At 29.6% G+C, this 14,367-nt stretch overlaps 1 protein-coding gene across 1 annotated transcript; it reads left to right on the top strand.

Annotated features, from left to right (window-relative positions):
- The first annotated feature begins 6,638 nt into the window (after positions 1–6,638).
- On the top strand, positions 6,639–10,761 carry LOC130447330 (exosome complex component CSL4). The gene is made up of 3 exons (XM_056784095.1): positions 6,639–6,880; positions 6,967–7,217; positions 8,417–10,761. Exons 1-3 carry the CDS (start codon positions 6,739–6,741, stop codon positions 8,612–8,614), a joined length of 591 nt encoding a protein of 196 aa, XP_056640073.1. The 5' UTR covers positions 6,639–6,738; the 3' UTR covers positions 8,615–10,761.
- The last annotated feature ends 3,606 nt before the right edge of the window (positions 10,762–14,367 follow it).

Below are 14,367 nucleotides of genomic sequence, written 5' to 3'. Positions count from 1 at the left end.
GAAGAAGAAAACTTTGAACTTGAGAAAGACAATTCTTCAACATCACCCCTACTTGCATGCGAAGTTCGAACCCTCTAGTTAAACTTTTTCTAGCCAAAAAATAAGAAAATATAACAAAAATGACCATAAAATGGCGAGGGGTGGAGATGGAAAGTTTCGACCTTAGACAGGAAATCGTCTCGCAACTAATTGAACCTACATGTGAAATTTCATTTTTCAGTCGCTTTTCGTTTGACCTGCAGAGGTGAGCAAAGGTCAAAAACCACTTTTTTTGCACTGCCACCCCTCGAAATATTCATTTGTTTTCAACCAAACTCTAATAACATCAATCCGCCGCCAAAAAAGCCATGTATGCTAATTTTGTACCAAATCGGACCCATAGCAATTGCTCGAGAGGCGAAAATAAGAATTGTAGCTTAAACAGATATATACAGATATATATATATATATATATATATATATATATATATATATATATATATATATATATATATATATATATATATACAGACATTCGAAAAACCATCATAATCGTGTTCAGGAGATCTCAAAGCATTGGAAAAATTGATGTGCCCCCCATTTTTGTTCTAGTCATGCCTACCGTAATAGTCCTTGAAAAATTCGACTAAAAATACACTAAGGCGATAAAGCTGCGATTGCAATCAAAGATAAGATGATAAGCTTAGATGTGCGTATCCAAGTTCCGAGGAACGCCATAGAGCCTCAATTTTGGTTTTTGCATCAGTTACAGTGTTGTCAAGTATCTGTCATGAAATTACGACGCAAATGTATCGAAAAAATTTAGCGGCACTAAATTGCTCATACTGGTAAATTCACAGTGATTAAAATCAAAATGCCAAGTTACTACAAATTTCTAAAAAATTTTTTTGATACGGTCTCAAAGACTTGCAAGTTCACTTACTTTCTCTATTTTAGTGTTTCTTATTTTAATAATGTTATTGCAAATCACAATTTTTATGCAAGTTCAGAAGTAATTACTAAACGGTTTTAGTAATGTTGACACTTATTCTCACCTTGATACATCTGAGTGCGATACTTGTACTGATCTTATGCGAGATTGTCTTGCTGTATGGCATATTGCTTTTAGACTACTACAATTGCTGAGATAATAGTGTTTATCTGTAATCTGTTTGCAGCAGATACCTTTGAATTTTGAATTTATCAGTCTGCTTTATTTCAAATTTAACAACTAATTACTATCAAATTAAATTGTTTAATTGTCAAAATAGTTTTACACTGAACAAAAAATTGCGGATACGATTATAAAATTTCTGAACAATATTTAACCATTCAACAAAATTTTACAATAAACTCATAAATTAATTTTCATATATTAATATTCATATAGTTCACCTCTGATATATATTAGAAAATCTAGTATCTAAGGTTAATTGACTACATAAATATATGTATATGAGAATGTATTTCTTTACTTTAATATTTATGTAAACAATTATATAGAGATAATTAACTCAAGAAGTAGCATAATTTTAAATTTAATTTAACTTTATCAAATGGAATTTGAGGGAGAATTCTGAAAGAGATAATCAAACACATCTTGATTTGTTGATGTGTCAGGAAGAATATATGTTGCAATTTTCGCCATGTCATGGTCCTGTTATTAATTATTAACGACAGCAATAATCTTATTGAAATAAAATAGAGCTGACACCATATTACTGTGTAAATAAAATTAAATGAAGGATATGAATATCCATTGCATTACATCAATAGAAAAAGAGTTTTCAAAAATATGAAGTTTGATTTAATATGTGGTCCAATATATATTTTATTCTGTGAAATTTTGAAAAAAAAATTGTACAAACTTTACATTTTTATTTATCTGTATTTGTAACAACATTAAAGTTTTAGTGAAAAGCACGGTGGGTTAAATTTAAAACTATTCTAAAAATATGCTCTAAAATGTGATCTATTTTAAATTTAAATTAATTCCTAATTTATTTTACCGAAACAATGGAGATTGAATTCTTGCTTTTTAAGAACAATGACATAATTATTTTAATTTTAATAATCATTGTTTCGAAAATCTGGTTATTCTTGCAAAAATGCTAGCGAATCAACCGCGTTGTTTTTACATGAACTTTTATCCTTATGTACTTGTGAAAGTTTATTTATGTATAGTTCAGGTTAAAGGTCAATGTTTTAATCTTTGAGTAAATCGCTTGTACGTAACAAAGATTTAAGAAAGAAATATAGATAACACAACAGTTGAAAATTTCATTTGTCATTATAAATGAAAAACAATGTTAACGATTCAAATCTTGAACCATATTGTTAAAATTCAAAAAATGACTTGGATTTCAATTATTATGTGATCTACTTATTTTTTATCTAGAAGAGAAGAAAACACTTAATAAGTGTTATAAGTAATAATAATGTATAAATAAGAGCGTTTTCGTGGAGGAATTATGGCAAAATCCAACACCAAAGTGTACTAACTCTTATATAACACACTCATGTATTCGATGTTTGGGACTGAAATTATGGTTAAGAACAATACAAATATATATATAAAGGTATAACATTTACGGCATTTTAAATTGTGTTGTTTCTTCTAAAAAATCTCATCAATTTCAAAAATCAATATTATAATCGACACTTGATAGAAATAATATAATAATAACCTACCCTTAATATTATTAAGGTTATTGATTATGGTTGTTACAGAAATCATTGTTAATTTTAATTGGTTAGATTATGAATGACATTGAATTTTTATAGGTTAGATTAGACTAGGTTGTGAATGATGTTGAATATTGATTGGTTATTTAATAAATGACATCAAATTCTAATAGGCTAGGTCGTTATGGATGAAGCTGATTATTTTTTGGTTCGATTATGAATGACATTCATTTTTTTAAAGTTTGGGTCGTTATGAGTAAAGTTGAATTTAATAGGTTAGGTAAGATTAGTTGGTTGTCGATGGCGTTGAATTACTTTTATAGAATTTGCTGTTTCAAAATCTAAAAGATATAAATAAATTACACTAGGGTTATTTAAATCAGTTTTCTTATTAATGCATTTATCATTTTGGGCAATGTATGTTGTTTCTAAAAATGGACGCTTTTTGTAGTTTTTCTCAGTTGTCAAAACTTTGGCAGATTCATAATTCAAATTAAGTACTTCATGATAGACATGTGTCGCTAATGAAGACCTGTCAGAATATAATTTGCTATCGCTTTTGTGAGAGGTTATCCGATTCATGAGTGACCTTTTCGACTGACCAATGTGCTTCTTGTTGATTTCATATACTTTCTTAGGTAAGTTATTGGTTGGTATTTTATCTTTTATTTTAGTAAAAATATTATTATTCTGTCGTACTATTGTACTATTGTGTTGTTTAAATATTCCAGAAAGTTGAGGAGTAACTGACTTTTTATATGGTAAATAGGTGATATCGGTACGATGTCAAAGTCAGATATGTTATACAGAAGAAAATGAAATGTGTCATACAAAGATATTGTATTTTAAGGTAATGTTGAAATATTGGATCATGAATTTTGAGGTCTCTATTTTCTGTTCTATTATCTATTTGATTAAATTAATCTAAGGGTTACGTGGGTGGTATGGGATATGTGATGTATGATAATTGATATATCTTCCAGAACTTATTTGTTTCTTATACCAGTCAATTAAAATTTTATTACCTTCGTTTCTAATAAATTTAGTGTCAAGAAGAGGTAACGATTTTTCAGTATTTTCCTTTTCTATAGAGAATCGTATAGGGGGATCAAAACTTTTGAAGTAAAATAGTAAATTATCGATTTCATTATATGGAAGAGATCATCATCTACATACTTTTTAATGAAGAATAATTTGAAAGGTAGAACAGATATTACAAAGTCCAAAATATAATCCATTACATAATCTGCTAATATAGGGGATATTGAAGACCCTACTGATGTTCCAAAAATTTGTTGGTAATTTTTATTATTATAAGAAAAATCTTTTGAACACTAATGGGGTCTCCAATATCCCTTATATTAGCAGATGATGTATATTTTGGTCTTTGTAATATCTTTTTTACAATAAGGGAGAGGTTTCTAACCACTGACCTGTTTCGACATTATTACATCTCATCAGAGTGATATAACAAATCCTCGTTCGGATTGGAGACCCGAACTGATGATAACTTCAAAGAGCATCGCTATTTGTTTCATGTAATTAAACATTCCCCAAGAAACGGCTAGCGTAGTTGCCGATAATAGAGATTTTGATGGTATACGAGGTGTGTCAAATGTATCAAAATTAGTTTCTACTATTTACTTCTGAAATAATTTCTTTTGCCGTTCTTCAACAAAAAGGTTGATTGACATCAGACTGTCCAGACAAGATGTAATTCAATATCCGTCGAGGCATTAGCCAGGTAAGTAGCTGTTTTCTTCTTTGAAGAATACATATATCGAGATCTCAAGCTTTTTATCGGTCAGAAAGCTTATAATTGGAGACGAACAGGTTATAGAAGTTATGTGTGGGGTACCCCCTAAATATTCTTCCAAAGCAGATATACAGGAATTTTTTCCTGAACAAGATTTCTATGTCGAAGAGCATTATATAGAAAAGTAGCTCATAAAAAGTAAATAATTGCCAAAGATACTATAAACGAAATGGCCAAGAAAAATTGTCACATAGTTCTAAGATTACCCTGGTACCGCTGTGATTTAAATTCAATCGAATTAATATTCCTCTTACGTTGTGGAATTGATAATGAAACCAATATAAGCAACATGTACCTACCAGTTTTAAATAGACTTGTAATTAATTTAAAAGACTGTGATTCGGAGTAAAATGATTGTGATGCTAGTGATTTAGAATTATTGTATTGTAATATGTGTATTTTAAATGAAGACCACAGGGGAAAACTTGGTATGTCACAATTTTAGAATTTTCCAAGAAATTGTCATTTATAGTTATGAATTAAAAAATTTATTCGCCAGTATGATTTTACTGTTATAAAATATCCACTGTATTGTATCTATATTGTGGCAAACAAGAAAAACCAATCTTATCAACTTTTTCTACCATAGATTTTTTAGCTCTATGAGTAACTTTAATTAAAAAGTGCAATGTAACTTTTACTCTGGTTTTTAAATTACAAATAAAACAGTGAAACAACAAATTCATCTTTGTATTTAATTTTACTGAAATTATTTTGCTTATTATATTAAGTATAACTTTATACAATTTCTTAATGATGGGCTCTTTATCTACGTTTGTAAGCCGATTATGGTTTTACAAAGTGAAAACATATGTGGTAACACTTTCGCAATTTGATGACCGGCATTATAAAAATACATATTTAAATACCCAGCTTTGAAAGTACGATCAATGTTGCCAACAGAAATTGACCTGGATGGCAAATTCCATACTAAAATCAGAGGACTTACAATCCATTTTATTTTTCTTTCTCCTTTATATTCAGGGTGACCCATTAGTGTGTGGAAGTGTTGTTATATTTGCACAGATACACATTGTTAAAATATTTTGATGTATACAGGATGTCTGCTTAATTTAGTTTTGTAGATACCCTATTCATTTTATTACAATTTTTAAAGGTATAAAATTACTGGTTTGATTTTGTAATAAAAACTAGAAGTATTTTTAACGTCATTTTCAGTGTTTACTTGTTAGAAATGTGAATATTTTTAAATCGTAAACTAAAAATGGAATTTTCTTAAAAACAGTCAATTTTAGAGTGTACATTATCAGACATAATTTGAAGGGATAAAATAGTTTTGTAAGTTGATAAAAAAATATACTGGATGTGCCATTTAAAAAAATGAAGTTCTTGCTAATTGAAATATCCTGAATTAATGCTTATCTAAAAAACACCCCTAATCCCAAAAGAAACTTCTACTCTGTTCAGACATTTCAGCCATCCTTTACCTTCGTACTTACCAAATGAGTTTAGTTACTTCTCACTAATAACATTTACTAGGCAACATTTATAGTGCACCAATTTTCGTCAAATCTTCATATTTTTCTCTCCAACTTGGCAACGTCACAATTTATGGGAAAAGAAAAGACAGGGCTGGATGCAGAATTTTACGCTTAAATAGGGTGTCCTATTTAAAAAAACTTTAGTTCATATTGTCACGATTAGACTGAGCACCCTGTATACAACAAAATATTTTATAAATGTGTATCTGTACAAATAAAACAACTTTTATTAAAAAATTTTTGTATAGTTTATCTTAAGTAAGTTATTGCACTTTCACACACTAATGAGCCATCCCCGTAGATATTATAATCTCAAATAAATTTGATTTTTAATTGAAATAAGTTTATATGTAGGACAAGAACAAAGGCGATTACTCACAGTAGTTAAGAGTATATCATCAAATTTTAATTTACATTGAAATACTTATATGTTCCATCAACGTAACAATTATTAAAATTAATCTCTACTTCCATAGGCAATCATTATTACTCAGTTGCATTAAAGCTACTCATTTAATATGTAGGAATTAAATATTTTTTAATATATGGCAGAAAGCATTAATAATTATAATGTGATAAAATTGAAATGGAATAATATGGAAAAGATTCTGAACCAATAGTAGGTCTTAAAGCTGCATAGCGACAAGTCAATGTTTATACTAAAATAGAAGAAGAACCAACACTGAACCACCAGATATAACCTTACATTTATTAAATTTTGAGTAGTCATCGATTTAATAATTATTTTTTAGAAAAATGACAGAGCCCTTGATATGCCTTCCTGGGCAAAGATTATGCCTTTGTGGCAAAGTATACACATCTGGCCAAGGAACTTATGAAAGACAAGGATATATTTATTCACAACTTGCAGGATATGTTGACATTATTGAAAAAGATGGTTAGACATTAAAATATTCTAATACTTCAAAAAATATTTCTCTAAAATATTTGTGTGAATAACTTGTTTTTGTAAAACATTTGTAGGTGTAAAGATTGTGGAAGTTCATACTAGTGGAGAACAAACGGTTGTTCCAGCACAAGGTGACATAGTAACAGCTCAAGTTTCAGTTATTACTCAACAATATGCGAAGTGTTTCATAAAATGTGTAGGAGACGCAGTATTGAGGCGACCTTTAAGAGCCATACTGAGAAGAGAAGATGTGAGAGCAACCGAGAAGGACAAAGTAGAAATTTACAAAAGTGTCAGACCTGGAGACATCATTTTAGCTAGAGTAGTAAGTAAATGAGAAATTTTAGTTACATGAGCATAAAATTAACACAGGTATCACAAAAACCACTCAACAAGGTGTATGAGTATACTTTCCTATTCTATAATAATATATTTAGGTTTGAATTCTTTATAAGTAGTTAATTTCAACTGTTAAAAATTAATAGTAAATACAGTATAGCCTGAAATAAACAGTACTAAAAATGAAACATAAATGTCCTTATGTGCATGCTGTTATACCCTAGTTAACTAGTATAGACCTTAAACAATTAGTAGGGCCTAACTATTAGAAATGTTGTTAAGTGTAGAGGAGGAAGAGTATCTGTTTCTCAATTCACACAACAGTTTAATAAACGTTTTCCAAGTAATGATGTAACTTAAGAGGTTATTGAAAAATTCAGAAATACATGTAATGTATTGTTCCAATGAAAAATTCCATGAGCCTTCCAGGACAGTTGACAACAACAACAACCATAACAAGATCTTCCTTCCAAAGAATTCTAAAGGATCTGGGTGCGTATGTGACTCCAGTACATCAACAATTAGATCCTTAAGATTATGGCAGTAGAGTGGTATATTTCGCCAGAATTTTTATGTTCCTGCATGAAAATACTCAATTCTTGCAAATTTATAGTTTTCAGACAAAGCATATTTTCATTTGTCGGTCCATGTAAATTGTCATATTTACTAATCAATTTCTGGGCTTCATTAAACCAGACGAGGTTCAAAAAGTTCCTTTGCATAGTGCAAAAGTGGGTGTCTAGTGTGCACTTTTGGGACACAAAATCATTGTGTCTTTACTTTATTGAGGAGAGTGATAGATTAGTCACACTTAATCAACAGAGGTTCAAACAAATTTTAATGAATTAAAAAATGTTGACGAGAAACTGATGTCTGTCTTGAGCAAGAAGGAGCACTTTTAGAACATATAATGAAATGTCAATAATATGTATTTCTTAAAACAATAAAATAATCACAAGTTCAGTACTGTTTATTTCGAGCTATACTGTATATCTTTCCTCTAGTAAAAAACAGATCTTAACCATGTATAAAATTTAAAAATTTGAGTTCACATGTGGGTTTATAAATAGGTAGTAGTGTAAGTCATTTGGAACAGTTTAATTTAAAAAATAGATTCTACTGACAAAATTGTAATGAAAAAGGGTTAAATTATTCAATTGTTTAAATTTATGTTTTTATTTTCAGTTACCAATAACAGAAGCCCACAATTATCAATTATCTACAGCAGAAAATGAATTAGGTGTAGTAATTGCTCATTCCGAACATGGTCATCCAATGATTCCAATCAGCTGGACAGATATGCAGTGCTCAAAAACATTTGTTAAAGAACCAAGAAAAGTTGCCAAAGTTGTACCAGAAAATTTTAATCAAGAAACTACATAATTTTATATTCTGTTGATTATGATATTTTAAGTTGGTAGCAAAGAAGTAAAATATTAAGATGTGATATTCTTAATTTAATATTTTTTTAAGGAAATACAGTAAAGTTAGTTTTTTCATATGAATATTGTAGATTAAAGTGATTATTTCAGTTAAATCACATCCACTTCTCTTGCTAATTTTACTGACTTATATTCTGGGTAAACCTTAAAAAAATCGAAAATCGTTGATTTATTTAAAACAAATCACAGGTGTTTGGGTTTTTTATTTTTCTATTTCAATGAAAATATTGATACTTTCACTGTTTTATATTCATTATCCGCGGTAGATAATTTGAACACATGTTGGAACATATCTATCTTCGATTTATGAACATCTGAAATTATAATTTGAATTCAAAACTAGCCATATAATAATAATAAAATCTATAATATTCATCTTACTAATTATTAATTATCCAAAGATTTATTATTGATATTTGTAAGTACATTTGTGTTTTTAGAGTTCAAGTTTGAGGTTTAAAGAAGGTTCAATCTTGTTGTGACATAAACTGTAAGACTAGAAGGGAAAAGAGTGTACATGGAAATAGAGTAGATAGTTCCTTCTGTTTTTGATGATGTATATAATAAATGAATTGCTTACTTCTCAGACCTGCTTTATATAGTTTTGTTGATGTTTGGATGAAGGCTGAATGTAGTCGAAAAGTAAAATTTTTAACTGTCTTAAAAAAAGTAATTTTACATCAAGCGTTTATTTGCATATTGATTTTTGAAATCCATGAATTAAATAGTTTTTAGAAGAAATAACATAATTTAAAACCGATGCAAATTATTATTGTTATACTTTTATACATTTTTTTATTGTACTTGACTATTATTTCATTACCAGACGATGAATACATAAGTATTCGATAGCTTGGAACATATTAAAGTTAGTTCTTTTGGTGTTTAATTTTTCTATATTCCCACTATGAAAAAGTTCATAATCTAGCTGGCAAAGACTTCATTCTAATATCACGATACAATACTATAGACTATAAGCTTATTATCATTAAGATAAAACAGTTTTGTGATTGTAACCCTCCCCATATAATGTATATATTAAATATAAGATTATCTTGTCTGTTCATTGTATTTTAATCTATATTATTATTTATTCTATGATTCAGGATTTTTACAGTCCATGCAAACATACTATTGTATGATATTATATGGACTCTCCTAAACAAATATATAATATAATTCCTCATTTTTAAACAAGAATATTAGATTTTAAGAATACATTACCCATCGAACTGTACAGATGTAATAAATATTATTATTATATTGTATAAGTAAATCTTTTTAATTTTATAAATAATCGAATTGGCTTGGGATCTTTATTTCTTTTATCATACCTTACCTAAAATGAAAAAATTTAAATTTCGCTAGCGACCAATATTGAGTATTAATTTAATAGTATTCAATTTAAAATGTTCAAAAAGTTTACATATCAAATCAAATAGCATGGCTATTTGCCCTCTTTAGCTCTATTTAGAACCCTTATAATGTTGGCATTTCAGAACTACGCACATACGGCGGATTGAAAATCCTTACCCTCGTCAGAAGAAACATTGGGCGTATTCAGAATATGTTCGAAATTAGGAATCTGTGCTCCACGATTACAGTATTTTAAATCCCGAACGTGTTTTATTAGCATCGAGAACGCACAATTTCAAACTGTCATGAATCTGATGACAAAACATGCTCAGGATATTTACTTCAAACAAAGCTAATATTAATTTCTTGGAACTAAGTGATCTTATCACCATAAATAACAATATGAGGAAGAAAAATTGCAATGTTTTTTTTACATTAATAATAATAATAATGTTTATTTGCCAAAAACATTACAAATTATTTCAATGTACAATATTCACTCATTTTTATTTTACAATAATTTGAAGTTTAAAGAGAACAATGAAAAGGAAGGAAAGAAAACGTCGGCCCTTTAACATTTAGGAATGTTATAACTATGATATATAATCAATTCTAAATAATACAAAATCTAATCCCATCAAAACTAAATGTTGCGAATGGCATTATCTTTTGTTCATTTAAGTACTTATCTAAAATGTATTAGGTAAATAAATAAAAACCTAACAGCATTAATATTGGGAATTATTTTTTCCACTTTCTTCCCCTTAATTAATGAAATTTATGAAGTCTACAGAATTAATAATTTTTAAACATTTTAGGCAAGTAATTACATAATTTTGCTGCAAAATAGTAATGACATCTTTAACTGAGAGACTTATTCGATCTCATAGTTTGTACATTAGAACTAATTTTTGTCTTCGTATTATAGTTATGGTCAATATTACGTAGTATGTATGTGTTTATTTTTGTAAATATAGATTATTTATATATGTAAATTGACCTCATATCTAGCAGATTTAATCCATTAAATAATAGATTAGATGAATATATGTTTATTATACATAATTTTCAAGAATTCTAGATTCTACAAGAGAGTAGTAAATGGTTTTGAGGTAACTTTTGTCCAGGGTATTGAAGAAATATTTAATGGCATTGTGTGGACATGAAATGAAATATCCATTGGCTGATTTAATTAACAATAAAATTCGAACTACAGGTGAATGTGCTTATGAAAACTCTAGCAAAATTTACAATTCTTTTGCTAGACTTAGTGGAACTTTGCAAAAAAACTAAACCTATTTGGAGCTACCAAAGTATCATTGTTGTTGAAAAAGTTTTTTTGATTGTGGAGATTTTGAACTGGACAATTCAAACCTAGTTTCAACTACCTAGTTGTGCAACTAGGTAGCTGGAAACAAGCCATGAACATCAAAGTGAAATATTTACGATTTTCAGTCAACTTTGTGAGAAACAAAATATATATAAAAGAAGAGGCTGGAAGGGATGCTATTCCAGTGGCTTGTATGACTTTGTACAAGGGTGTTGAGACTTTAAAATATACGTGAAAGCTGAAGACTTGCCTAGAATAAGAGACTACATGCAATACATCTACAAAATACATTTCTGAATTTGAAAGCAGTTGTAAGAATATATTTAACCCTATTTGTTACAAACTGTTTGGCTAAAAGTTCAATGTTTTGAACACAAATTGAAATAAATGTGAAACTTTACTATAAAGGCATGATTAATACTTTTACTGAAACTTAAATACAGAAGAAACTAATCAAGCAACATACTTATACGCGCTCTTACGTCGTAGTTATCCAACTTTCTACTTTTTACGCGCTAATAGTCAAAAACATACCCCCACTTTTCTAATGTAGTTTTTACTTGCAAATACCCTGAAAAATGACTTCTCTGAGTAAAAAGCTGATAGAATTTGTAGGTGCTCATAAGCGTTTATAAAACAAACAGTCTGCTGGAAGAATATAGGGAATCATTTTTCCATTTGAAAATTCCATGACACGAAATCGTGATTAACTTCCTGATCTAACTGACAATTAGGTTTTCTTACTGAATGTTATGTTAAGTCTCTGATCAGTAAGTTAGAAAATTGATTATATAAACCCCGATTCATTCAACTGTTTAAAAATTTCGTCTAGAAGTCTAGTCCGTTCATTTTAAAATATGTCGTAGTAAAATAAGTAGATATTTTTATTCAAATTGAAGGGTCTCACCCAACAACACCGTGTCAAATGTATGTATACAGGGTGATTAATTAATAGATTCTAGACCTCAAAATATGATGATTCTGCTCAACATGCCTTGTGCAAATATTGCTAGTTTCCGAGATACGGGGTGTTCAAAGTTTAAATTTAAATTTTGATTTTCGCAATAATTTTTTATGTTTTCAATTTATCTTTGAAAATTGGCAATTTTACGTTTTTTGGCATGAGGAATCATAATTTGCACTCTAGTTTAACATTGCTAATAGAGGGCGCTAGTTACACTTGTTTGTGTTAATTAAATCAAAGTAAACTTTTTTTGGGCTGAACTTACAACTAAAATAATAAAAAAATATTAAAAAGCGTTAAATTCTACAAAAAAAATTTACTCTTCTTTGATTCGTGTATCTCAATCGGTTGCTTCTAAAAAGTTCAATAAATTTTAATTCTTTCACAAAAAAATTTTATTATTCCTTAAATATGTAACAATAACACATTTGTAAACAAAAATAAAAAACTTCAAAACAAATGCTTAAAATGCCACCATTTACTTCAATACACTTTATGATCCGCTTTCGTAAAGATCTCTTAATATCAAATAATCCTTGTCTATTATTTTTAATTACATCCGCGGCTTCTTCTATTTTCCGTCGCAGTTGTGGAAGTGAAGTAATTTTTTCTTTGTAAACTAATACCTTCATTTACGACCAAATTGAAAAATCCAAAGGATTTAAATCAGAGCATCTTGGTGACCAAGCCAACACACTTCCACGACCAATCCATCTATGCGGAAACTGTTCGTTTAAGTATTGACGGACTTGTAAAGAATAATGTGGTGGTGCTCCGTCGTGTAAAAACCACATATTTTGTCTTAAAGCGAGAGGTATATCCTCTAGTAATTCGTGTTAATGTTCTTGAAGAAAATCTAAATAAAGAGGTCCATTTAAATTGGTTGGCAGTTCAAAAGGACCTATTAAATACCCACAAATTACACCACACCAAATGTTAACTCGTGCTGAAAATTTGTTTTTCTACGACCGTGCGTTTTAAACCACTTTCCCACACGCATTTTAGTTTTGAAAGTGTCACTTTCCCGCACTAGTTCGTCGCAGATCCGAGCTTGTAAATATCACTGCCGACGACATTCAAGATAAAGGCAACCTAATTGTTGTGAAAATTTCTGATTCCAAAAATCATTCGTCAAGATCATTTGTTTTATCTGAAGAAATAAATGATGGAACCTATTTGACCCTGTACAGAAAGTACGCAGATTTACGAACACCTACCACGCCACACCGTCGATTTTTTATTCATTATAAGAATGGAAAATGCTCAGTTCAATGCGTTGGCGTAAACACTTTTGGTAAGATGCCAGCAGAGATTGCCGCATATTTACGCCTACCTAATCCGGAACGTTATGCAGGACACAGTTTCAGACGTTCTTCGGCAACGTTCCTAGCAGACTCCGGCGAAGAAATAACCAACCTAAAGCGCCTCGGTGGCTGGAAGCATACTATTGTGGCTGAGGGCTATTTGGAGGACTCTGAGAATCAGAAGAAAAAAATATCAAATAAAATTCTCTGTACTACAAATGACTTAAAACCGTTGTAGTCATCGTCACCTTTATGCGACCTGCAACCGATGCCATCCTCATCGACGTCATCTACCTTCCAGTTGAAACCAAATAACTCCACTGGACCGGCAATTCTTACTAGTCTACAGAATACAACAAATTGTGTTTTGTGTTTTCAATATTAATATTTATAAAAATTAGTAGTTTTTAGTTAAAATTTTGAATATTATTATGTTTGTTGGAATAAAATAATTTTAAAAAAATGGGTTGGTATACTTTTTTGTATATACGGTCGTAGAAAAAATAATGTTCCTAACTCATGCGTAAAGTATCTTTTCCGCACTTGACCGCTTGCCCGAACTCCGCTCCGCGTCATTCGGGACAACTGCAGTCGCGTGCGGGAAAGTATCACTTTCCGCACTTGTTAGGAAAATAACTATTCCCTCATAGCATGTGAATTTTCAGAATTCCACAAATGATTATTTTTATAATTAAATATTACTCGTCTGGTAAATGGCACTGCCTCATCAGTAAAAATAA

The sequence above is a fragment of the Diorhabda sublineata genome, chromosome 8, assembly GCF_026230105.1.
Source record: "Diorhabda sublineata isolate icDioSubl1.1 chromosome 8, icDioSubl1.1, whole genome shotgun sequence".
NCBI lineage: Eukaryota > Metazoa > Arthropoda > Insecta > Coleoptera > Chrysomelidae > Diorhabda > Diorhabda sublineata.
The sequence above is the reverse complement of the archived record's forward strand: the minus strand, read 5'-3'. Positions and strand labels throughout refer to the sequence as shown.

Bases quoted from the DNA above. Each gene is read 5' to 3' on its own strand.
- LOC130447330 (XM_056784095.1), top strand. From the start codon at position 6,739: ATGACAGAGCCCTTGATATGCCTTCCTGGGCAAAGATTATGCCTTTGT. The intron at 6,881-6,966 runs GTTAGACATTAA...AAACATTTGTAG, and splicing joins TGACATTATTGAAAAAGATG to GTGTAAAGATTGTGGAAGTT. The intron at 7,218-8,416 runs GTAAGTAAATGA...TTTTATTTTCAG, and splicing joins ACATCATTTTAGCTAGAGTA to TTACCAATAACAGAAGCCCA.